We start from the raw sequence: 25982 nt of genomic DNA, 5'->3' as shown, positions 1-25982 counted from the left end.
AGAGCAGATCTGTTCTCAAACATGCTGCTACAATGAATATCTTGAAAATAGTTTCACACATTCTTCTGAATAGATGGTCAAATCAGTATAGTGTTTTCAATAAAAAAAGTCTCCAAATAGTATCTAGTTTGTCATCAATTAAAATGGGACCGATATTACTTCCAGTACAAGTACCACAGTGGTGAATTTGACATTCTTACTGCTCAGGAATAGCATAGATAGCTAAGGGAAAGAAATGGTCTTACCACAAATTCTTGGAAGTTCTTTCTGACAGTAGAATTTAAGTCCCTTGGACAGAGTCTTGTTTTGGTTTGATTAGGTGTTAGTTTACACGCTGATAATATACTACTCTTTTAATGTAGCACACATAATGATGTAAGTGCCATTTTCCTTAGGAATCTAAAATTATTTGGGTGCTTTCAATTTCAAATTACACATGTATAATTACAAATTTTGTGATGATGTGCTTGTATCAATACATAATCTTTTTTCATCTGATAAGGATATGTTGGCAGCTGAAAATACTGTAATATGAAGGAAAAAAAGTTTGACAAAAATGTTTATGCAAGATAAAGCTTTTTGGGAGTAATATATGATTATATACTTTAACGGTTTGCTAAGGGAAAAAAAATATATGCATATTAACCAATAAGTGGATTTATGATTTTGTTATTATAAAGCTGAGATGTAATCTAATGCAAACATTGAGAGCAAAATATACAATGGACTTACGATTCTATGGTACTTAACTAGCCAACAAAATAGCAAAGCCAACAAGTTTGTTAAAATTAATAAATAATAGTATTATCTAAGTAACAAAGTGAAAATTAAGGATAAACTTACATCATTGTGAATATATAGTGTCTTTAAAAAACCAGATTAGCTTCACAAGTTAACTTCATGGTGTGAAAAATAAATTCGACAAGAATCATGATGTACACTTATTCCTAGTTACTATTTTCAAGGGATTGAAACAGCCAATATAACGCAACTGGAAAGAAAACTAGCCCAGTTATATTTCTTTCCATATTCAAAGCTTAAACAAAGTAAAAGAAAGAAGCAAAACCAGGAAGTTTATTAAATTATTAAGTAATTTATTTCTCTAAGTTACAAAGTGAACATTTCAGAAGAACTCATAGGATTGTGAATATAAAGTGTCTTTAGAAACCAAAGTAACTTCACAAATTAAGTACATGTTGTAAAATACCAAAATCACGAAGAATCGCTGTGTAGGCTTTACCTTAGCAGCTGCACTCAAGGTATGGAAACAGCCGATATAAGAAAATTGAAAGAAAACTACCCCTGTTATAGTTCTTCCCACACTTCACAGATAACGATACACACTTCCGAGTGTCATACGTAGGTAACCAGGAATTTACTAACATATGCAATTTGCTCGAACTCGAATGCTGCTTATCTAACATAAATTATAGGAGGAATCAATAATAATTTTTTCTGCATATGAAGTACTGTAACATTTCAAGTAACATAATTCTGATATTTTCGAAAATTATAAAAATATAAGTTATAACAATACAAATTGCATGTTATGAAAATTCCTAGAAACTTATAGAAAGAAAAACATAAAGAATACATATGTTAAAAAATCAACTTTAAACAAGAGGAACCATTCAGTATATCTTCATCATTCATGTACAACACATCTTTACATAAAGAAAACATCAGTGGAAACAATGGTTTTAAACAAGAGAAACCTTCCAATAAAAGTAATACTTTTTATACACAATAATGTTATTTTATTTATATACAAATTGTTGCATCAAATAGTAATAAGTAACATACATGATGTCTTTTCAACATTGATATTTGTAAACTACATACATTGTCTTGTGTGTACATAAATAGTCAATTAATAAACGTTACAGTTTACAATTGGTGTGCAAACATACGTGACACGTTTGAATTCATAGCTGTCTCCCTCAGACATCTGAATAGAGGTTGTTATGTTGAGGCAAATGCCTCGTCAACAAAGATTTAGTAACGAACTTTTTTGTGCCTGGAAATGTTAATTTATAAAATTGAGATTTTAAGAATAGTGCGATCTCATGTAGATAAGCAGCTAGGTCAGGGATGCACAACCCCCGGCCCGCGGGCATGATTCGGCCCGCGGGCCGGATCCGGCCCGTGAACGTGTTCTGTCAAGCCCTCAGCGCAAATTAAAACAACACAGAAATCTGGTCCATTAACAGTAATTATATTAAAGAAATTTATTTTTGTGGCCCTCGAGTGATCTTAGAAAATGTAATCTGGCCCATGGCGAAAAAGGTTGTGCAGCCCTGAAATAGGTGAATTAGCATTCATGCAACTTCTCCTCTGGTCTAACAGAATTAACAATATTTGCTGTTGTACTGGTATTGAAAAAAAATAAAGTACAAAGTTTGGAGATGCTTCAGATATTTCATTTGCACATACAACTACATGTAAACGAGGACACAATTATATAATACTATCTCTAAAATAGCTACAATTTATATATGACATAAATTAAACTGAGGTTTTATAGGTTTGTTAGAGTTTTCAACAAACATTATACTTCCAGAGTGAGGAATTTTATACCTCTGCTCCTAAATCATTTGTAATCTGCCCTATAGTGACGGAATCGATGAAACTCGATCTATGATTGATAAACATGACTACTGTAAGGCCCGAATGATGCCTAAAAATGTTTATGGTTTCCTGACCTGAACACTTTCCTACAATCAATCCTCAACTTTTGTTCCTATCTTTCAAACGCCCGAATTTTTCTCTTGGTGTGACCAATCTGGATTCTGTTTATTCATCCGATTAAGAGGGCTTATGTTTACCGCTCTCTAATCGTGCATTTTTATGTCTTTTAAGCGTTTCGTATAGAACGACTACACTGCATGATGCATATTAAATGGCTACTGTTATACATATTTAATTTGCATTGTTTGTTGCCTTTTCTTAATTATTGTATGCAATGCATATCTGCATTTTGAAATTCACCTTTGTCCAAAATAAATTTAATGGTCTACCTGACTAGTGGAATTCATTATATAAACAACATAATACATAGCTAATATTTATTTATGGTTATGGATTAGATATTTAGATCATTCTTAATTGTAAACATGTTTACTTCAGTTCTAGTTAAAGATACAATCTTGATTCTAACCTTAGAAAGTTCCTGAAAAGAAATTTTCTATTAAGTTGACGGAGTATTTCCAGAAAATGGTACTTGCGACCTAGATTAAGTGGAGGGATATAAAGTTGTTTACTTAAGGAATATTCATTCGTGCCTTAATATCTAAAGCGGAATCTGTCTTAATCCTGTGTTCAGCTTCTAATATGCGTGGATTTATTTATTCAAATTAGTATTCACTAGAATTAAAAATTGGTCTATAATATTCTTGGACTGAAACATTAATTTGGAATTATAGTGAATTCAGTCAGTGACATTTCAGATTATATTATTGTAACAAATCAAAAGTATGTTAACACATAGCCATATTCAAAGCTATTGGTACATTAGCACGTTCGGGACAATAGGCATATCAACACTTTCAATATTGAAATTTATTTCGAACACCACTCGAATTCAATTAAAACTGCACACATTTGGACTTATGATGGAACGTTTAGGACAATTTGGGATTTAAGTCACAATAGGTTTTTTTTTTTTTAAATTTTCACACTCTGTTCTAGGGAAATAAATTATTTTCTGAATGTTACAAAACTTGTTGTATTTCGCTCTTTTATGTTGCTTAGTTTAAGACCATAGAGTCGTAATACTACTTGGTGCGCTACTCGTAGCCAACATTATGTCCCCCGTTACTGTGGTCATAGAAGAGAATACTGTTTTATTAGGTCTGTTAATACTTCTTTAACATCGAATACAATGTGAACAGGATTAAGTAAGGGTTATAAACGTCATAAAAACGAACTCTGACACAGGGAAGAGTCCCCCATAACGAACGGTTGGTGGTAGATATATGGTTGTAGATATATTGAACTTCTCTCCTGTAACAAATAACTTTTGAAATAAAGACAGCACGCAGAACGCACATCAATACTAACAATCCATTATATTTTAATAGTTTGCATTATTCCACCCAAATTATTAAACGCCCACCTGCAGTGATTTGTAAATTAATGTGTCCTTGGACTGGGCGTGCCATACATAGCACTATAGATGAAGATGACACGGTAGAGATCTCAACTGTAATTACTGCGCATTTGGACAACTGAAAACTCTTGATGACTAATGCGAATTTGTTACAGGAGAAAGATTAACGATATTTACTTCAAGATGAGTCAGTATGGCAGACCTTTTTGTGCCATTACGTAAAATTGGTGGTGTCATATATTCCCCACCATCTCGTACATTGAATGTAAGTCAAGCAAACTTTGGGTGTGCTTTGGTGCTCTTACTAAAAATGCTTTTGTATGATCGAAAAGGAATGAACGCAAACAAGCTTTTGTTGACGCGCATATATGGGTAGAGTTGGGTATCCTTACCGTCGTCTTGCTTTAGTGCTTACATTTCTGCTAATATTCAGGCTCATTTGGTCTGCCATCTTGCTTCTTTTGAACCAAAAATAAACGTAGGTTATACAAGATTACGGCATGATACCCCGATGTCAGACATCACTATAAACTGCCACACTGCAGATATCGTAGCGGTATGACTGAAACACTGTTAAAGTCATGTTAAAAATTCCAAATCACACACACACACACACATACACACACACACACACACATTGATCCTATATCACGCTTAAAGAGAAATGACTCCCGATTCTAAATACTTGCACCAGAGTCTTATTCAAATAGAATAATACAGAATGCTTAGTAATAAACAATTACGTGTACTAAAGATGGCACGAAACAGTTATAACATATATCAAAATAAAAGCAGTTTTTAGGGAAAAATAAAATGTTATCTATTCAAGAAGAATGGCATCAGTTATTTATCAAGTAACTTAGATTTATTTTTGTATTAATTCTCACCGATGCACAAACTGATAATTGTGATGGAGCGCTGTTCGCAATACCATTAAGAGGGAAAAGGTGATTAGATTTTAACGTTTTCTAAATGCATTAAGAAAGTCTTTCAAAGATCCCGATCCTCCCTCTATCGTTACTCTATCTACAGTAAGCACGAAAAGCTTTGTCAACATTTTTAAGAATACGATGTACTGGGTTTATCGTCCTTATCTATGTTGCAAGGGAAAATGGTCTCCAATTTTTCGCCCTCACATATTCCTTTGAAGAGAACGCTCGAGGAAGATCCCGTTAGTTTCATCACATTCACCTGAAGTTTCAGCAGTTCTCTTATATTTGCAAGAAAAGTAAAATCATCAGTAATTATCTCTTTGTTTCGCAGAGGGAAGGGTCTTTTAGTTTTGTTCATTGCAGCATTATCCTTACTTCTGATTGCATTATGTGAATGCGATACATATGATTTCACATGAACAATTAGAGCGTCTAGATTGTGATAATGGTTCACGCGACCAAATAAACTGTTATTTTCACCGACCAAAATCAAAGTCTGTACTTGAGGGTTTTGATTTTTTTATTCGGCATACTTTCTAATAGTTTATTCAAATAGTCAGTTGTGAGGCCTGACGTCTCCGGCAAGTTGTCGTTATCTGTAGTCCAAATTAATGATGGAAATAGTTCCAACTTCTCAAGGTCTGCACATTGAATTAAAGCCTTAGTGAGCAGACACACAGTGGTTGCGTGGATTTTTACAGATTTGATCACAACATTTTTCAGTTTGCGAGTTACTTGATTATTCCAACCCCTGCACAACAGTAACGTACACTGATTCATATTTAAAGTTAAAGTTTCTAACGTTGAAATCGCGGGTAGCCTAAAAACAAGATTTTCGTTGTTCTCCTGATTTTCCAGCACAAGAGAGGTCAAATGTTTAATGCAATGCAAGGCAGGTGTCAGAAAGAGGAGCTTATTTCCGTCAAGAACATCATTATGCATAAGGAATTGAAGCCAAGCTACCTGATATGTTCCTATTAGTTTCTTTCTTATTATGGAGTACCTGAATTTCTCAATTATGCTGTTTTTATCCAAATGTTTGCTTGCTTTGATAATGATGTCTTTTGCTACTGTGTCTGACAATTGGAAAAGCATGTGAATTATCATACTGTTTTGCAAGCAAGAGCTGCAACTGGACACAATAAAATCACACTCTTTTCCCTCTTGCAATGCAATGAATATTGAAACAAGAAACTGATTTAAAATTCTATCGGGAAATGACAAAGCTGATACATTCGTCTTTGATGACAACGAGAAGGACTCTGTCAAAATACCAGTTTCGAAAATAATTTGAAGCTCATGCCCATATTCGTGTGTTGTCGAGAATCTTTCGGGTACGTTCAGTTTTGGGTTGTTTCGTTTTATTTCGGAAGAATAGATGTCAACAGCAACATCACTTAGCACAAGCAGGAGATACTCCATTTGTATCAGTAATGGCCAATGATTTAATTTGCTGATGGAATTTTTTACAGCCTCGTGTTTTCTACCGAATGCTTTCTCGACACGTTCTTTGCACATGTGATCCGTCATTGCACGACGAAGATAATAATTTATAATATGAAACAAAATATCCGTTATTTCAATACAAGGGTCTTTGTTTTCCATCCACACATGCAAGAGCAGGAGACATATATAGGGTACTTTGAGCAAAGATTGTACCTGGAGATGTTCTGTAAACCTCCAGAAATTCTCAGATTGCAAGTTTCTGCCATGCAGATGATTCATATTCTCCAAAAGCCTGCTTGCATATGCTTTGGAACTATCAGGAGTCATTTCGTTGACTCTAAATAACCTGAACTGTTCTATCTTGTCCTGACATGTATCTTGTAGCAGTTTTAAACTGACTGGTCGGGATGTAACAATAACATTACACGAAGACATAGGTGTATGATGTAGAAGTTCTAATAACGGCTTGACATCTTCCCCTATTATATCCAAGCCATCCATGACTATAAGTACATCATGAGCATTAGTTTCTAAATACTTCATTGCAAACTGCACATAAGTTAAATTTTCTTTAAATAGGTGTTTTTGCAATAACTGATGAAAGAAAAGACCTCGGTCAGAAAACTGTAGTGGTAAATATAAAAGGATTTTAATATTTCTTAAGTCTGGTAACTGTAGACATTCTATATCAGCAAATTTAGTATCAGAATTGTGTAACCAACACTGAACCAAATGCTTGCACCATGTTGACTTACCAATGCCACAGACTCCGAACATTAAGATCGGACAAAACTGATTATTTAGCTTTGTGGCGGCATGATCCTGACTAATCAGTGGATCACTGTCACATGGTGTATCCAAAGAAGAGTTGCTTTTCACATTGTCTAAATTGGTAAATTCTACATTTTCAATGTTAATGTCGACGTAAATCTCGGATACACTGACATGATCGCCTTCTTCTCCGGTTGGAGACAAAGGTACTCTCATCATACTTTGGTACAGCTCCTTCAAATGACTCTGCATTTCAAACAGTACATTTCCTGGTAAGAAAATGAAAAATGGCTTTGTGAATGGCTAGGACTAGGTGCGAGTGTTTGTGGCAAACTTTAAATCTTTATTCAGGTAAGACATATACCTATTCAATTAGAAAGAAAAGCAAAACATATTTCCTGGCACAAGAACAGAGGTTTTATGAAACTAATAATAACACTACAAAACACTATGTTTGGAAATGTTGCTGAAACTTGAATAAGAAACAAATCGATGAGCATATAACGTTTATGATCAAATCATACAATTTGACACAGAATATGGCAACCACGTAATGTTTTAGTATGAATACAAAGCAAGGAAATATGTGGTATTTTATCATGTTAGTAGGGTCTCAGAAACACTGAAATCATTATAGTTTTCCTTAATAGAACTTAATGATTTCTACCGACTGGACTTTTCTTTTATCTGAGGCCAACAGGCAACCGTCGTATTAAAGGTTGTATAATGGACGAATATTATACCTCAAAATACACAGCGGTCAAATAACACTCTTAAGCATATGAAAATCAATGGGACACATAAAAACTGTTACTCTCCTTCCTGCTGATTAAAAGGTCATCCTTTTGTACGTTCGTCCAAACATTCCAAAACATACACAGTAGACCATAATCTCTTGCAGGAACCACCCACATAACAAATATTCTAGTTAACCAACTTCTTTCCGTGAATGTATGAACAACATATCCTTTGTTATATACAGAACTCCAGAGATTATTTAAACAAATCCGCTAAAACCACTAATAGAACTCTCTTCACCGTGGATGTTTGCTCTACAAACATACCACAGAATACTAGCTTGCACAGCAGCATGGGACAGCCGTATCAGTCCTTCGTTCCCAACATATTATCTTTCGAAACTGCTGAACCATATTTAAAGATGAACAACTGTATGGTTCATCACTAACATTATGCTTGTGTGTATGGCACTGTTATGAGGACCACTACAGTATGTCAACATCTATGGTATGCCTATCAGGACTAATATAGTATGCCAATATAACCATGTGGAGACTATAACCACGCGTTATGAATCTAACATCATATATATATATATATATATATATATATATATATATATATATATATATATATATATATATATATATATATATATATATATATATATATATATATATCGAGTACATAGACCATTTTTAAAAGCAGTCATCAAATAATACATAGTAATTGCGAGACGTTAATTTAGCATTGAGTGCTTTTGTGAAATAGACCCTCATTAATTTCTTAAAGAATTATGGGTGTATTCTAACTTGTACCGGTTGAGTAATTTGAGATAGGAATAAATCTTTGTATTAGTTTTCGGTTTTGTTTGTGGTGCACTGCATACAGTCCAAGGCTTACTGATAAATCATACACACGAGATGCAGGGAAAACATGCAAGTTTAAATTTGAGTTTCATGAGTGTGTCGTTATTAGGTGAGTAGAGGAAACAATTGTGCAATATTTGCGCATTTAAGAACTCTTCAGTTAACAAGGACTGTTATATTGATGTCCTTGGAGATAGGAGAAACATCGACCGCAAACCAGACTCACGCAGGTCTTGTTTGATTCGCTCAGTTATGAGACCAATGTGTGTTTGAATATAATCAAAAACGAAACGTAAATTCCATATGTTCGCATAAAGCGTATCTGCGTAAAAGAGTAGATGCTCAATGGAAGACTAACATAACACAAAGGGTCCTTAAAATAAGGGATACAAAGGTCATGTATCAAGCTATGGTCCTCTGATTCAAAACTAAGACTGTCACCATCCGTATCATTTTCGCAATAACAAAGTACCAAGATGCTCCAGAGAGATAATTGCGTTGGCAAGAAAACCGTCCTAAGATTGAATCTTGCACGCTCCCAGAACCAACCATAGTCGCTTACCGACGATACCGCTATTTAAATAACCAGCTTGTACCAAATTTAATGAACCGATTTACGTAAACGGAAAATATGAAGATATAACGTCGTACGTTATCAAATCTGTAAGCAACTGCCCAATACTATTACTTTCAAGAGTTCATGAACAGGAGCTGCTTAAAATGTCAACGATTAGATGTGTCAGTGAACACATTATTTATGTCCTGATGTGCAAGATTTGTGCCACTCAATATTTTGACCAAACAAATTACTTTGGGGAAAAAAAATAAACCACCATAAAGGTCTTGCTGGAAGCAAGGTCAACACATAAGTTGCGAACCATTGTCGGTAAAAACCATGCGAACGTTAAATAAATTTATCTTATCTTATCTTATTTGAACTCAAAAGAAATCTATTTAAAACACATAGCCAATTTTTGGTAATCGTTTTCTTTAGTTTCATGTTTTCATTTACCTCCCCTTCACCTCCCCATGACCTAAATTGCCTACTTGTGTTGCTGTGATGTAAGACCCCAAAATAAAACCTTTCAATTCACCGTTTGTGCTCATCTATGCCATGATGGAAACAGTTATTGTTTTCGGGTGTGTGTGTGTGTGTGTGTGTGTGTGTGTGTGTGTAACTTGGTATAGGTTCTAAGTTGTCCCGTAAGGAAGACTTTGTCATCTTGGAGGTGAAGAAATTCTCTAAAAATGTGAACCATAGCAGACAGTTGATTCACCCAATAATTGTTTGAAAATACTCATTTTCTAATTCTGCAAGAAATGATCCGATAAGTTACTATGGACTTTTATGATTCCCAGAGAACAAAATAGATCTCCAAAATAAGCCGAATTTTGAGGGTCCCTTTTAGACGGCAAGAAAACATTCTAGATGACCAATACAATCTGACCCGCCCTCAATTTCATTTAACGATCGTCAATAGGTGTTAACTTGTCAACTTCTTTCATTGATGGTTTAAATTATGACATACCCTTTGTTGCAGTCTCCGTAAGTGCATCTTCAATTGTAGACACTTCTAAATAGAAAAAAATAGATGAAATAATTACGGTAAACAGTTTAAACTCATTCAAGTTTAAACTTTTAATACACTGATAATCTCATATTATCGTTCATATTACCATTCAAATGATCAATTATTTAGGAGTTTAGATTGTTCATACGAAAGTGAAGTTTCGATTAAGGGAGAATAGCATAACCTTGAGGAGATTTGCAGCTCAGTTGCACGATAATCTGCATATTTTGACTATTTTTATATTTAACTCTAAAAAAGAATAAGAAGTTTGTTAGCGTCCAGTGGTGATAATTTAATGATATTAGATGAAATCTAAAATGACCTGCATAGGCAACATTAATACATTTATTGTTTTTCTTGTATCGTTCGTTTGAGAGTAAGAAGGTATGCAGATCGATTTATTAATTGATTTGGCAAATTAGTTATAAATTTTAATAATTTCTGCCACAACTCATATGATGCATACCAATCGACATGTTACGAGCAAATATAAAGAATGTGTTTCAAGAAACTCGAAATCATTCCTTACAACTGAAAAAAATCATCAACCAAAATATCCTACCCAAACCATCGGTTTTGCTTTCTTCATTCGAATAAATGTCTTCATTTCTTGCGACGTTTCGTACATTTCCGCCTGCTGGAAGGATATAAAACTTACTGTTGCTCTTTCCGTACGAAGTCTCAGTTTCCGGAGATAAATGTGACATAAAAAAACATTTGTTTTCAAATATGCTGTAGCTAACACATTGCTTTTTATGTTGAAAGAATAATCAAATAATCTACCAGTTCATGCTTTCGAAAATCTGTTCAAAGAGTGGGTATGATTGCATATGAGGTAGAAAGTGTTCTTGGATAGGGATATATATTTTGCACAGATAGTATATTAGATTTATTGAGGTCATTGTTTCCTGTTACCAGTACATAGATTATTTCGATGCTCATGATAAAAAGTCAGTGGAACAGATTATTTTAAGGTAGATGCATGTGTATGTTACGTGTGTAACAAATAATGAACTGTAAAGACAGTAAAGCAGTTAAGACAAACATATAATAACAATATATAGATTTCATGGGACAAAATTTGTACATAACTCTTCCTGTAGAATGTTTTGGTTACATTTTGCACAAAAGGGTGTTTTCTTATCTTAGTACAAAGATAAAGACCAATTTCATGCAACTTCAAACAATATTCCACTATCTAGCCATGTCTATCTCTCACTTTTGTTTTAATAAATATTTTTGGTGGTATAAAAGTACAGTCTACTATTTCAATGATTGAGAAAAAATCACTTACTTTTGATCTTGCAATCAGTTAACCAATATTCTAATAATATTAATAATTTCCGAGAAATATATCAAGTATGGTTTCGATGAAAGATATTTCGAAATGATATTTACATTGTGACTTAGTCTAATTTAAGGTCTTGATAAGTCAATGAATAATATGCATGATTTCCTTACGTAGCTTTCTGCACTTGACATGTCTGTAGCACACCAGTACAACAACAATCACAGTGGATACAACCACAAGTACCAATACTCTCACAAGGATATAAGTCACAATACTTGGTGCCGATCCATGGTCGCCGAGTGACTGCTGAACACTATCTGTTACTGAAATTCACACAGCAGAGATTCCAGCTATAAATTACGTAAAGTTCAGATGGGGCTTTTTTATATCCATTAGGGCAGTTAATTGAGAAAAAGGGAAAGCTTAGTTATAGAGCTGCTATGTTACTGTTTATGTATGAAGACAAAGGGACACAATAGAATACAAGCAATCGATGTTATATTTCAAGGAATTAAGTGCGAGCAACAGCAAAAATCTAATTAGGTTAATTTTCAATGATATCCTTGCAGTAATGCAAAATGAGTGTGTTTAGTATATAAATATGAACAGGAACGTACAACGTCAGTGCGTATGTACATGGATCATGCTGATGATGATGGAAGTATAGTGTTCTGATTGCTTGTTTTTTTTTCTTCTTCTGAGCTTCGAAAACGAATTTGCGTGAATATTGTTAACATCCTTTTTGTTTATCAGAAGTTTATTAACAGAAATGAGATATACTTTAAAATATAAGCAGCTAAATTATATAAGTCGATGTAAATGATGATAATCGATACATAATTGGCGTCATTTTCTTTATTTACAAAACGCTTGATACATTGTAACATTTTTACGTTTGGATATCTATGAAAATGAATTAATAAACAAATGGGAAAACCTTTATTGTGTATAACCAATGTCCAAACTGATGGGCTCGTAAGTTAAAGTACATTTTGCTTCATTCATCTAGGTCAGCCATCACACGATACAGGGCAGTATATAGAAAATCATATGAAATCGGACATTGTTCACAAAACGGTTGCCAGATAAGATCATAGACGTCCGCAAAAAACCTTCAATTTAGATCACAGATGGCCTTTACCTGTTCACTCATTCCATGGGGAAATAATTTGCTAAATATTTCCAAGGTTGCTTCAATAGAAAGTTTTAAGTTCTATGATGATAAGCGGAAATGCGTAGAGGACTAATGAAAAGTATGGTATTTGAATTAATCAATTACTTATTTTATTTTGTTCTGCGTAAAACAGTTTCTATTTTTACTATTGTAAATGTTATCAGTGTTCTAGAACTCTAATGAACTGCTACTGGTAGAAGCCTGTATAATTGTTACGAGTCTATGCTCTTAAAATAAGTAACAGAAAAGACTGAAGACAACAAGCTTTGTAAAATTTAACAAATAATTTATTTCCCTACAATACAAAGTGAACAATGAGAGAAAAAAAACTTACGGTATTGCGAATTAAATCTAAAAATAATCCAAGAATTAAAGACACAAGTTCTAGTAATAAGAAGTCCTGAATAAAACTCAGTTCAAGTCCAGAAGAGAACTAAAATTGAGGCGAGGACGTGTCTGTTCTGGCTTGCAAAGTGCTGATGTGTCAACAGCCTCTTGCTGAATCACAGAAATATTATTCCAAGTTTGAATACCGTATAAATTCCAATGAATGTCTTTATTAAAGACTTTTGTCAGAGCACTTCTGTATTTCCAAAGAAAAAATCACCTGAATTAAATAATTTGAAGAAAATAAAGTTCAGCCCAAACTTGTCACAACATTATACAACATTAAAGTGCTTGATGTTAAATCACAACTGGTAAAATCATCGCATTCACAAGACAATATAGTTCTCTGCTTGACCTCAGGTCACATTAGCATTTTCTAAAAAAAAAACATTATCTAGTGGAAAATAACCTCATAGAATGATCTAATAAGTCTTGTTTATTGAAACACAATAGCCTATAAAATTTACATGGGAATCTCCAAAATCCCTGATCCTGATTAACATAGTTACCACTTCCTGTTTACCTGAATAATAATTAGGTTAATAAGCTCATGCACATAGAGAATAATGAAGCTATTATTAGTTGTGTGCATAAATGAAATAATAAAAGAGTCAGTTAGGTCAAGCAGAAATGAAATTAGTTTTGGACAAGGTCAAGTCCAGCAAACAATGGTAAATTACAATAACATGAAATAAAATATCAAAACTAACAGACAATCAATTAAATTAAATATACATAACAATTATATATAAACAATATCCCACAATATTCAGATTCTACTTTCTATGATTGTTTCTCTGGCTAGGGAGTTGGATTGTCTAGAAAATGTAGGATACGAATTCCCGGGAGCCTTTACTTGAAGAGATTAATCATCAGACTGATTATAATATAAACAGCACGTTATTATATATCACAGTTACACTTAAGTATTAATGGATCCTGCGCGTACTGCTAACTTTTCCTATGTCGTTTTCTCATCCTTGCTGGGATTTCATTCCGTGGTAACGGAACAAAAAGTAGAGTCCAGTCAAGGAAAACAAAAAAAAAAAACAAACATTGAGATGGCCTATGTATCTAAACAACGTTAATGTAGTCAGCTTAACCTGAGAAGGTATATGAGTCGTGATATACAAGGATATTTACGCGAGGGACAACACATTTACTAGAAACACATCCATTATAGCGTGATAATGAACTGAGCTGGTTCATTTCTGATTCCAACGCTGTTATTGGCCACAACCAGCTTTGTCCCCAATACAGACAATATTAATATAGCTTTATAAATGTCCATGAAAAGTAGAAACCAAGAACTCTGGTTACATTTAAAATAGAAAGACCTTTTCCGTGTAGAACAAAATAAAGTAGAAAAGGATAACTGATCAATTGTTATGAATATCAAAATTGTGTATTAATTTTTACCCGTGACTGTAGATTGTAAACCATTTATAAACAAGATATTATATAGCTAAGTTTTGTGCAGATTTTTTGTTTTAAAAAAAGAATATTATAAATAGGTTATTTATTTGGGTTTGGGTTCCATATAATGCACATGTTTAGAGTTTGGGGTAATTTTCCATTGGATACCTAAGTCAATTGTGTTTCTTGAGAGATAAGTCAGGTGGGAGGTATTGCGAAGAAGAGTTGTAATAGAGTCGCGTTTTATTTTTAGAAAAGGGGGAAGAAGTGAACAACTATTCATTCCTATTTGCATTGCTGTTCGTATTTTATTTTCAGTATGTAGATTTATATCATGTTGTGTTGAAACTTAATTTGAGAGGAATCATGTACTTAAATTAGTTATTGGAATTACAAAGTGCTCATATGACCGTTTTCACTAAGTACTATTCTGGGATTATTGTGGAATGATTTAAAGGAGTTCTGGACAATGCCATTGTGATATATCAAGACTGCTGGCACTTCAACAAATTAAAAACTATTGGTACATCAGCCTATTCAAACCCTTGTATTCACCCGGAACACTCTTTTCGTTTGGAATTGTGATATAATTTGTATGACTATATTGGATTTAATTCACAATACTGTAAGTTCCTCTTAAAAACGCAGAGAGTATTCATTCAGTAAACAACTCGACTAGGAGAGATCAAATTAATATTTCAATACCCTGGAAGAATTTGATTATGATCACACATTTATGTATTGGGAACATAGAAACAGATACTTCAGTAGCAGGTGTCAAGACAAATAAACAAGCACAATTTTAACAGGTAAATAATATATACATTCTAAATCGGATAGAAACAACAATAGCCAAAAATAAAAATAAAAACAATGATGTGATATACTAACTAAAACAAAAAGTCTGCCTTGTTTTGAGAGCAAATGTATCATAGTCTATAACTGGATTGATTTAAACGAATGATGAGCCGGTTAAGTCACTTCCAGCTCTCCCCATATACTTAAATTCTATGTACTCTCTCTCTCTCTCTCTCTCTCTCTCTCTCTCTCTCTCTGTACGATACAACAATTTGACTCAGTTACATGTGAGGTCCGCAAAATCAATAAGATAAACATTTTACAAAAATCAAGGTTTCCTCACTTGTAGATTAAAGAAGCAACTTTAGTAATCTTAACATAACACACATTCATAGCTGATAAAATTCATTCTTGTACCGTTACAAAAACCAATGCACAAACTGTATATTTTATCAAGCACGTAACTGAAACATCAGCAATGATTTGTATATACAGTCCAAGGGCAAGCAGAATAAACAAATCTTCATGTACAATATAAATTACATTGCTTATTTAGCTAAAGAATGATAGAGCTAGTATAGGGTCCTACAAATATTGTGTAAATTAAATTGAGTATCATCTTAATACCTAATGCCGACCATATAAAACAAAACACTTGTCAATCATTACGTCAGGTTCCGAAAGAAAACAGAATGCTCGTAAATTTGCCCAAACGAAGCACAAATAAAAATATATTGTAGGCTAAAGATCTGCACGCTTATCTTTTGGTGATAATGGCTATCGTTTCAGTGTACTACCAACCAGAGGAGGGAATTTTATGTACTGCAATGGACCTTTGCTTAAATATAGTATAATCAGGAACGGTCTTGGCAAACGCGGGGCCCGATTTGGATCCTTTTGGCCTGGCCCACTGGATTTACGCGCGGGGCCCCCTGTGAGCACAACATTGGAAATCAACTTTTAAACAAGTATTATATAACACTATACATAAAAGTTTCTTCCATCGCTTCAAAATCACTTTCCGTATATATATATATATATATATATATATATATATATATATATATATATATATATATATATATATATATATATATATATATATTACTAGAGCCGGCCCTGATAATAGGGTTCAAATATACATTTTATATATATATACACACACACACACAACAATTTCATTTGCATATAGCTTGGAGAACACGTCTACATAGTTGGACACTTTCCTAGATTGTTGCACAAGAAGAATAGACATCATCTTCAAAAATGTCGATAAAATAACAATTGTATCAGCGGGAATCCTAACAACACCCTGCGTAATCAAGACAATGTAGGAAGCTATTTCATAGTTCAGCAGAATGCAACACAGGTTACATTACATCACAGACTTTTTTCAATGACAAATAAAGATATCAGCAACAAAGGCTGCAAATGCAAAAGGGCTTTACCCCAAAACACTAGGCTAACAGTGCTTATGCAAATCAAGCAAGCATACCCTACAATAGTTCTGGTTGAGCTAACTATTAGAATTGATTTATGAAGTGTGTGACGTTTTAATTATATGTCTTCTGCCGTCATGTATTTAGTTAATGCACTTTGTACAAGATCAAATGACATTTCCAAGTCTTAGATGGTGCAGACGTTGCTAATCAGCAACAAGTTTGAGATAGAAAACATACAAATACTCTTTCCTCTGTTTCATCTGCTGTGAGGTTTTTGCTCGCGTCATCCCTTGTTTGTTCGAGATTTTCATTAATCAGTTCCTTGTTTTTAATTGGTTTCAACTGGAATAAACTCGTTATAAACTATGTCATGAAAAAGTGTCAAATAGTTTTCTCTACAGTGAAAATTCGATTTTGATATTAACTGGAATGCTTCCGCAGTTGTTTTATTTTTCTGTCTGATTGTGCAAGGGTTTCTTCTATAATAGTATGGTTATCAGCCCGAAAAGTAGGCTAAAACAGTGACATCTGCAAACATATAAATTTATAGTCTAACTTTAAGACAAGGTCTTGACCATTGTTGACACAGGAACAATTGGAAAAAGCCTTACAATGATGCAGAATCAATCAGCAAGGCGGAAATTGACAAATAACATAAATACAATGTTCTCCTAAATATATATTTATAAAAATAAAGTAATATCCGCCTTCCAGGAACAGAAAAGTGAACACAAAATGTTTCAATGTTCACTCCATGAAAATGAATTAATTTCCGACGTTGGCAGGGAAAGCCTGTTGCGGATTTTGTATGTTTTTTTAAATGAATCATTAAGGAAGAAACTAGAAACAGGTCACGTTGGCTATTGCTACCTAATATTGGTACTCACTGATGTAGTTCGTGCACAAGTCAGAAATGTTTCCCTGATAGCATATGTCTGATTCTCCCTCAGCGCACACCGTATATTGCCCTGGCTCAGGATTTGATCCTAGGTCTAGGTTTGGACTGTTCTGTAGATGTAAATAGGAAATATTTATGATCACATGTATGAAATAAGGGCATGTTGGCATAACCGTCGACAAAGTTTGAAGTGTGATTCCCCAAGACGGACATATATCACAACTCTATCTAAAATGCAAGTCGAACGTTTCTCAAGTAATTCACCTAACTGCTTTGTATTTGATGCACATATTTAGGTATTTGTGAACAATGGAAATAGTTCGTTAACTATTAACAAAGCACTTGATATCAACAATTTTTCACACCAAAGGAGTTACTATTTTCACCAAATAAATGACATAGATTTTAATTTGAAAGACAAACTATGATTGGGCGGAATGAAATAGTGCTGGAATTGTCTACGAACGTGGATATTTGCTTATTTTACTCCAAGATAATTTATTTTGTTAAAAAGTATAATGGCTGCAACAGTTTGTATCCTTCTTTAAATCTTTGCAAGAATGTTTTTTCTCAAACAAGTATTCCAGGCCCTCCCTTCCAAAATGTTAAATTGTTGGTTCCTTTTGTATGGAACTTGTACATCACAAGGTTACAAATACGCCCATATTTTTATTTTTTTACAAAGGTAACATCACATGAAAGTTAAGTGGAATAATTGGCTTAAGGCACAACATGTACTAAATCGAAAACCTCATTTAATTTATTGAAACAACGAAAGAAGAGCACTGCTACAGCACAAATTAAGGAGAAGTCGGAAAGAATTTCCTCTGTTTATAGGTAGTAAAATATAGTTTCATAAATCGGGTATTGTTAAATTTCATAACTTAAAGTTTTGGTTCGACATTTTCAGATAGTATTGTTCAAGAATTAAAGCTATGATTATATTTTGTGAAGTAGGTCTTTCGGGCTTGCTCTGTTCTTGAAAATGTATGTGAGGCATGTGTATCAGTCTTAGGTACTGAGCAGTATGTAGTGAAATATCAATAGGAAGTTAAGATATACATCTATTGCACACACGTGGGTTCAAGGCAAGTAGACTTACCGCAGAAGCTGCCTGAATGAAAACTATTAAGAATTGCATCAAGCTGTTTAGTACACAATGCTTGTCAGAATTATCAAACAGAGAAAGGGCTTGTGGTTATCTCTGTTAGCATCACATTCTGGCAAAATTGACGTTCGGACTTGAAAAATCAAGGTGTAAATTTAGAGTTGGAGTGAGAAAACTTTTTTTTGCTATGAACTGCCTTTGGCTTGTCAGGTTCAGTGAATAATATTCTTATGTTTTGTTTTAATATGGCTATCAAAACTATAAATCTTTTGCAACCTTACTTGTGCATTTAATATTTTATGATTCTTTTGTATTGTTGCAAAGTATTTGTGTATAAAAACTGTCCCATGAACACTTACGATCCAGGAGGTTCGCAATTTCCTTTAGAGGGCACTGCCTTTATGTCGTGCAATCGACACCTCAGTTTTTACACTTTTATGTCTTAAACTGGATCTTATACGTATGTATGTCTTTATCTACGCGTGCCTGTTTATGTGATGTGTGCAGATGCATATGTGTGTGCGTGTGTGTGTAAGTGAGAGAGAGAGGAGGTGGTAACAGATATTCATATTGTAAACGCAAGCAAACAAGCCTGTTCAAATTGGTATATCAAAAACTACTAAAACAGAAGAAATGTATCCACAACGTTATATAATTTGCAATACGGAATATCATTGAAACTATAGATTATCTGCTGTGAACAACGTACATGTATATTTAGATAAAATAACCATTTCCTCATTGATAAAGCTGCTAGCTGGGTTAACTCAATGCCATTTAGGGTCGCAGCCGATACGTCTAATTACGAGAAGGATTACAATAAATGAAATGTGCATAGGACGCTCTACTAGTATGCAATATTAATTCATATGTATTAATACATTTATTTATTTTATATCATATTTTTTCTTGTCCCCAGTATTTACAGCATTTTAGTTGAGAAAAGGAATGGTTTTCCTATATTCTTTACACATTTTGAGTATAAACAAATGATTTACCGTTATTAAAATATATATTTTTTTAAAGAAAAAAGATCAAATTGTTACAAGCTATAGGCTGATACGTTTAATGTGAAAAAGAACAAGGTCAAGTTGGATGATATCTCGTTCCTGATAGAAGACTTTGCTTCAGAAGTCTCATCCTGATAAAAGTCTTTGTACGAATAGTGGAATAATAAACGTTTATACGAGAGGTCGCATTAATAAGGCGTGCATCATATACTAGTAGCAAGATTTACATGAGTTTGTAATTACTGGTTAGTAGCTAATAAGCGAACGTTTGATTATTACAGATTGAAGATTGCGAAGAAAAATAAATTTGGAGGTTTGATACTGATGTCTTTGATACAACTATTTCATCAGTTACAGCAACCAATCCGATTTCACTTCCGCTCATTCACTTATTTTAAAGTTGCCTTTGCTCAGGTCATGTTGCTCGACTTAACCGTCAATGGATTTTGTCAGTTGAAGGTGCATCACATTGGTTGCTGTGTCTGACGGAGCAGCATTATGTAGCCGCGAACTTAGAAATATCCACATAAGGGTGGATATTGTTATTCCACATAGATTTACAAGTTGTCAGAAAAAGGATTTGATTTGCAAATATTATGTACATTTCTCCAAAGTAACGTCCTGCCGACCATAATTTAAGAGCAGCGAGAAATACCAGCAAGTGTCCCAAATGTACCCCAATATAAAGCAAAGACATTTGTCTGCATCAACTGCACGATTTCGTGGATAGGTGATATCAGACTCCAATACCTCCCATTTGTATCAACACAAGTTTGATGGACTGATTTATCGGACTGTGGCAGCTTCCACCCTTATCGATAAAACAAGGTAGAATATAGTTATAATTTATGGTTAAGCGGGAAGGTTTATGTAGCAAAATTGCGGAGGATCTCTCATTTGCTCGGTGGTGAATCTTGCTCAAATGTCGAAAAACAAAATTTAAAAACTGAGCAACATGACTAAATTCATAAAATGAGTTTTAAATAGAGTTGAAATACCACTTTTTAAAGTGTAGTTCGTAAACAATTGTATAATGAATGCAAAATATCTCAAACGATTTCGTCTTTTCGACGTATAATGTCTCAAGTCACGAACCGACCTTTTTGAGGACAAGTGTTCATTATGTTCAGCCTGGTCATTTAATAGCTAGAAAGCATTTAAAGTAAAATTCGGAGTATTTACTCGTATGACAACATTTATTAGAGAGATATGTACCGTTGTGACATCAGATGAAAAGGGAGATTACTCGGCTCTTCCGAAAGGACATGTGTAGGGACAATATACCGTGGTAATGTGATGAAGAAAGTTTGGCCTGCATTTGTGTTATTTGTTTTGCAACAACTTCTTACGCCGGTAGAATAGAATGAAGTAATTGTAGATATAAACATTTATAACAAGTCTGAAGGTCAGCTTTTTCTTATAACAGAACTATAATACATTGCCAGACAAATGTGTGTACTCAGAGTTGCTATATACCGTCACACAAATAATGGCGTTTTATAAATCTTCTACCAAGCAGGATATACTTATTTGAAACAATAAGCACATACTTAATATACGAAACCACCTCAGTTGGTTAAGTGGACTCGTGTACGAGGATTGTGAAACATTTGAACTTAATCCGGGTTTTGCATAATCATTCAGGATCATGTCTGTGTGCTTCTGTTACAAACCAATAACTACCGATTTGAAACATTTATTATCAGTTTCATCAAAAAAAAGTCTTCATTTAAATGAATATAAAGGGGTCAAATATATATAACAAAGAACAACGAAATGTAATCACATTTGTAGACGCAATGTTGATTCTATCATTTCTATTCAAAATGCTCTTTAAGTCTAAAGTATACTGATGACCAAGTACTTTTTGCGATATGTTCTTTTGAATTTATGATGGGAATGCAGATATGATGGACTCATATCCTCACCCAGTTCAATAAGTAGCAGAAATTAGGTAATGCAAGTTTTATACTTGTGGACTTGAGGACCTTAAGGACGTTAACAACGGTTTTAATCCCACACATTTATTTTTACAAGCGACGTGACTAATATAGCTTCCTGACATCACAATAAGTTCAAACTTATTGTGGATGTTACTTCGGGAAATGATAACGGTCAACGAAATGGAGGACACTCTACTTATGAGTATACGTTAGAATGAATTAAATATAGTCTATACAAAACGAAGGGGTTGACTCACACAAGAATAATATATGGATAATCTAACTCGAACGTTCAGCTTACAGCACAATACTTAATTTATTATTGTAACATGGTTTGATAAGATAATGATAGAAGATCCGTATTTCATTTTATAGCGGGAATTTTGTGATTACAGTCTTGTATTTGAGAACACGATGATGTTAAAGGTAGTTTCGACCAATTAAATAGCTCTCTGCATTCGGGAATATGTCAGAATCAACCATATACCCAGAGAAATGGGTAGACGTACGCAAATTTGATAGGATATTTCAAAATTAAAACGGTACACGATACGTTCAATATGATTCGAAAATGCAAAAGGGGTACGCACTCGTGATATGCAAAACAATAACAGGAGAAACTCACATCTTGGATAACAGTCTTATTAGTATGTTTCCACTGCAACGTAAGAAGCGGTGTGCCACACCCCTCAGAAGGCATTTCAGCCTTCAAAATGGATCCTTCTTGTGTGATTTCAGGTTTGCATCTACTCGATGGCGCAGCTGTTGGAAATGATACCAGTATATACTGTCTATCGTATCATGTGCAATTCAAAAATATTGTCTATCTTGAAAATAGTAATAAAGTAGCCATTTGGGGGTCTTTAATATTGCCAGGAAAGTATCAATGTCAATTAATATTAAAAGGCTAGAGCAAACATTGGAATGACAAGATTGAGTTATCTTCAAAGACTTTAAATATAATCTATATTAAATTCATGATATGAACATTGCTCACACATAGCAAGTACTTGTTTTTCGCTCTGCTTATTCAGAATCGAATTGCATTATATGATATTTTCTCATAAAGCAAAAATTTTGTAAATGTGTCCCAAAATAGAAGTACCTTTCACTTCAAGATGCGTTGCTACTTCTAACTTATGATCTACGGACACAAGCGTCATAGATAACCAGTAGGTTCCGCTGTCTGATCTCTTTGCTGTCCTTATCTTGATACCAGTCTCCCCTATCTGCATCAATCGATCTATATACGGAGGGTATTGCACGAAGCCCTTCCCCTCCAACCAGGTCGCTATAAGACTTCCTTTTCCTTTGTACCATGCCATTGCCTTGACATCATGGACTGAATATGCCGGTATGTTGCGCCATATTAAGTTAGCATCCTCGAATTCACAAGTAGTTTCGGCGATTGTATCAAATGAGCCTTAATAGAGGAAAATGTAATAATAATAATAATATTAAAAAAGACGAATATCAAACATCAAAAATGAACTGAAAATGTTCAATATTTCCCCTGTGTAAATTTGAAAGATCGATGTATAGCATTACTTTTTTATCGTGTTCCAGATGATCATTGAAAGTTTTCTCCTAAGTTTTTGAGATTCTCAAGTTACGTTAAAGATGTCAGAGGCAACGAATAGGTGACAAATTGTAAATACTTTTACACATCTCAGTTCAGTCTGAGCTAACTTTAAGTTGCAAGTATGTTTGTAGGATATTTGTATTCCATCTTCTCAACGGCTTCATTCATCCTATCGCACAATCAGTATTTAGTCTTAAATGTCATTCCTTAGTCATTCCATTTATCTGGTCATTTTGGAATAGCTTAAATTTGGGTATAATAATAAATTGTATTCATGTTTTCTATGAAAATTTTAAAATGGTTGAAAGGGCTTACATGTTTTCAAAAGGTTTTCTTTTATGATAAAATTTACTTCACCCATATCATAATGAATTTAAAAATAATATTTGGATAATTACAAATTCTTCTGACAAAAGTGGAACTTCATAATGTTATAACTAGTAATATTACTGCAATGATACTGCTCACCTAATATCGCTGTTATCAGTAAAACGAGATAAAGATGTGCTAACATAAAATGTACAGCATGGTATTTCAGCGGGAACAGGCTTCTCATTTTCCTGCAAAGTAGAAATGTATTTATATGCTGCATAAATATTACAAACTATTAATTGTTGAAATTTTGTGAAGTTGATAATTTAGTTTTAGAGTAGCATTATTTAATTAACGAATGATTTTTATTTACTTTGAAAGTTAGTGACAAAGCAAATATATTTATTAAAATATCAAGTCAAAGTACAACTATATGATACTAATAAATAAATGCTGCAGACATAATTATAAATGACATTGCATGGATTCTGAAATATAAATTTAGACGGTAAATTGTCAACTTTTAAACGATGTCTAGTAAAGACTACAAGCTACTTTTAAAAGGATTAATATATCATAGAGTTTTGATATGATTGCTTGCGATTTTTACATATCTTATATAAACAAATTAGAAAATGATATCTGCTATAATCAAGAAATACCTTACAGCTGGTCAAAACTGCGTAAATTATTGATAAAGGTATCAGAATATTTGTTTTGTTCACAATACATTGAAATATTGTATAATTTACCATTGTGTTACATTGAATATTACATCTGTACCTGTATATACGTTTTGGATTTTTGGTGTAAGGCCTTTTGGTCCTGATAATACATGGCGATCGTTTTTACATTACAGATATCATATCCTCTACTGTCTTTGCATACTCGACACATTTATTATGATGGATTCATTTCAAGGTTGTTTTCACACACAATGAATGGTTCAGCTGTTCCGGTTTTACAATTGTTTCAGTATTTCTAGAGATCTATGGCTCATATTTGTGGAGTAAGAAATTACTCTCATACCTCATTTCATATGACCACTACTACCCTGATCAAGATATTTTATTTGCATGTATCACACAAAATTTTAAGATATCTTAACTATGTGACACACAAAACTATAAAGTATTTTGTCTATGTATCACACAAAATTTTATAATAACCGAAGCTCATGCAACAGATCTTTATCAGCTGACGGGCAATAAGCCTCTGCAGCGTTGAGCTGTCGGCAAATGTGTATATACCGTTATAACAAACACATTTATCATCACATGAATATACACCAAATGTAACACCATCATTTTTCACAAGCTGGTGTTGATCCGATATGATTACTCTCATCTCAGCTTGGTGTTTTTCTCTTTCAAGTGCGTTTTTATAATCTTCATCGCCTATAACCTTGTCTTTATTCATTCGGTACACTTGTTTTCTTTATTATCTTCTGTATTAATATAATACATTTTGCTCTGCTCTTTAACCCGATAAACTATTGTATTGGAACAAAATTTGTTTTATATTACACTTACGTATTACCTTTAAGTGGCCTAGAATCTTTTTGGGTAATCTGGCCGATTAAATATTCAAGGATCAGCATAAATATCACCGTAAATATTATATGTGCTTATGTTATAACATAGAGACTCAGTGTCAATAAATAGCAGTTCAGTTTGGTCAAAACATTGTTTGATGTAATTGTGATGATAATCACACATCAGATGCTTTGATAAATCAAAAACAGTACCAGCATAGATAGGCTTATTTACCTTTAACTTTATCTTTCTTTTGTGCATCGCAGCTAGATTCTCATTCTATATTTTATTGACACAAACTTACCATCAGCGACAAGCATGACTCTTTGTTCTAAAGCATTCACAATCTCAACGTTGACTCTCTTTCTGATATTTTCATGGTTGTTATCCAAATATAGCAATGTTCATTAGCTTAAAGACGTTTTATTTATTTTTTTAATCGTTTTTGCTACTTCTATTTCAATTGTGTTGAAAGCAATATAGATTTTAAACCACGGCTTCTACTTACATTTGTGTACCATGTAGACGATTCTCAGAATTAATTCCTGCATTAAGACATTGTATCAAGCTTTCTACGTGAAGAACATTACGTCTTTCACTATGAATGTTTGGCACCAGCTTCTCCACAGTGCTTTTTTCCAATAATATGTA

General features: G+C 33.6%; 1 protein-coding gene across 5 annotated transcripts in view; it reads right to left on the bottom strand.

Annotated features, from left to right (window-relative positions):
- Positions 1–1073: 1073 nt before the first annotated feature.
- Positions 1074–25982, bottom strand: part of LOC149806976 (uncharacterized) — a 76876-nt gene continuing 51967 nt past the window's right edge. For 3 of the 5 annotated variants that reach the window (XM_089960350.1, XM_089960342.1, XM_089960336.1), the window contains 8 exons: positions 23953–24044; positions 23008–23325; positions 22528–22664; positions 17831–17951; positions 11897–12049; positions 10998–11072; positions 10394–10438; positions 1074–7526 (listed from right to left, as the gene is read on the bottom strand). In XM_089960350.1, the coding sequence (XP_089816476.1) occupies positions 5530–7526; positions 10394–10438; positions 10998–11072; positions 11897–12049; positions 17831–17951; positions 22528–22664; positions 23008–23325; positions 23953–24040 (2934 nt within the window). In that variant the 5' untranslated portion in view covers positions 24041–24044 and the 3' untranslated portion in view covers positions 1074–5529. The remainder of the gene's footprint in view (positions 7527–10393; positions 10439–10997; positions 11073–11896; positions 12050–17830; positions 17952–22527; positions 22665–23007; positions 23326–23952; positions 24045–25982) is intronic. The other 2 variants (XM_089960357.1, XM_089960364.1) reach the window with 2 other exon arrangements.

Source organism: Sinohyriopsis cumingii, chromosome 1 (assembly GCF_028554795.1).
Source record: "Sinohyriopsis cumingii isolate HCF-2022 chromosome 1, ASM2855479v2, whole genome shotgun sequence".
In the NCBI taxonomy this organism is placed as follows: Eukaryota; Metazoa; Mollusca; class Bivalvia; order Unionida; family Unionidae; genus Sinohyriopsis; species Sinohyriopsis cumingii.
Note: the sequence above shows the minus strand (reverse complement) of the source record. Positions and strands in the feature narration are given on the sequence as shown.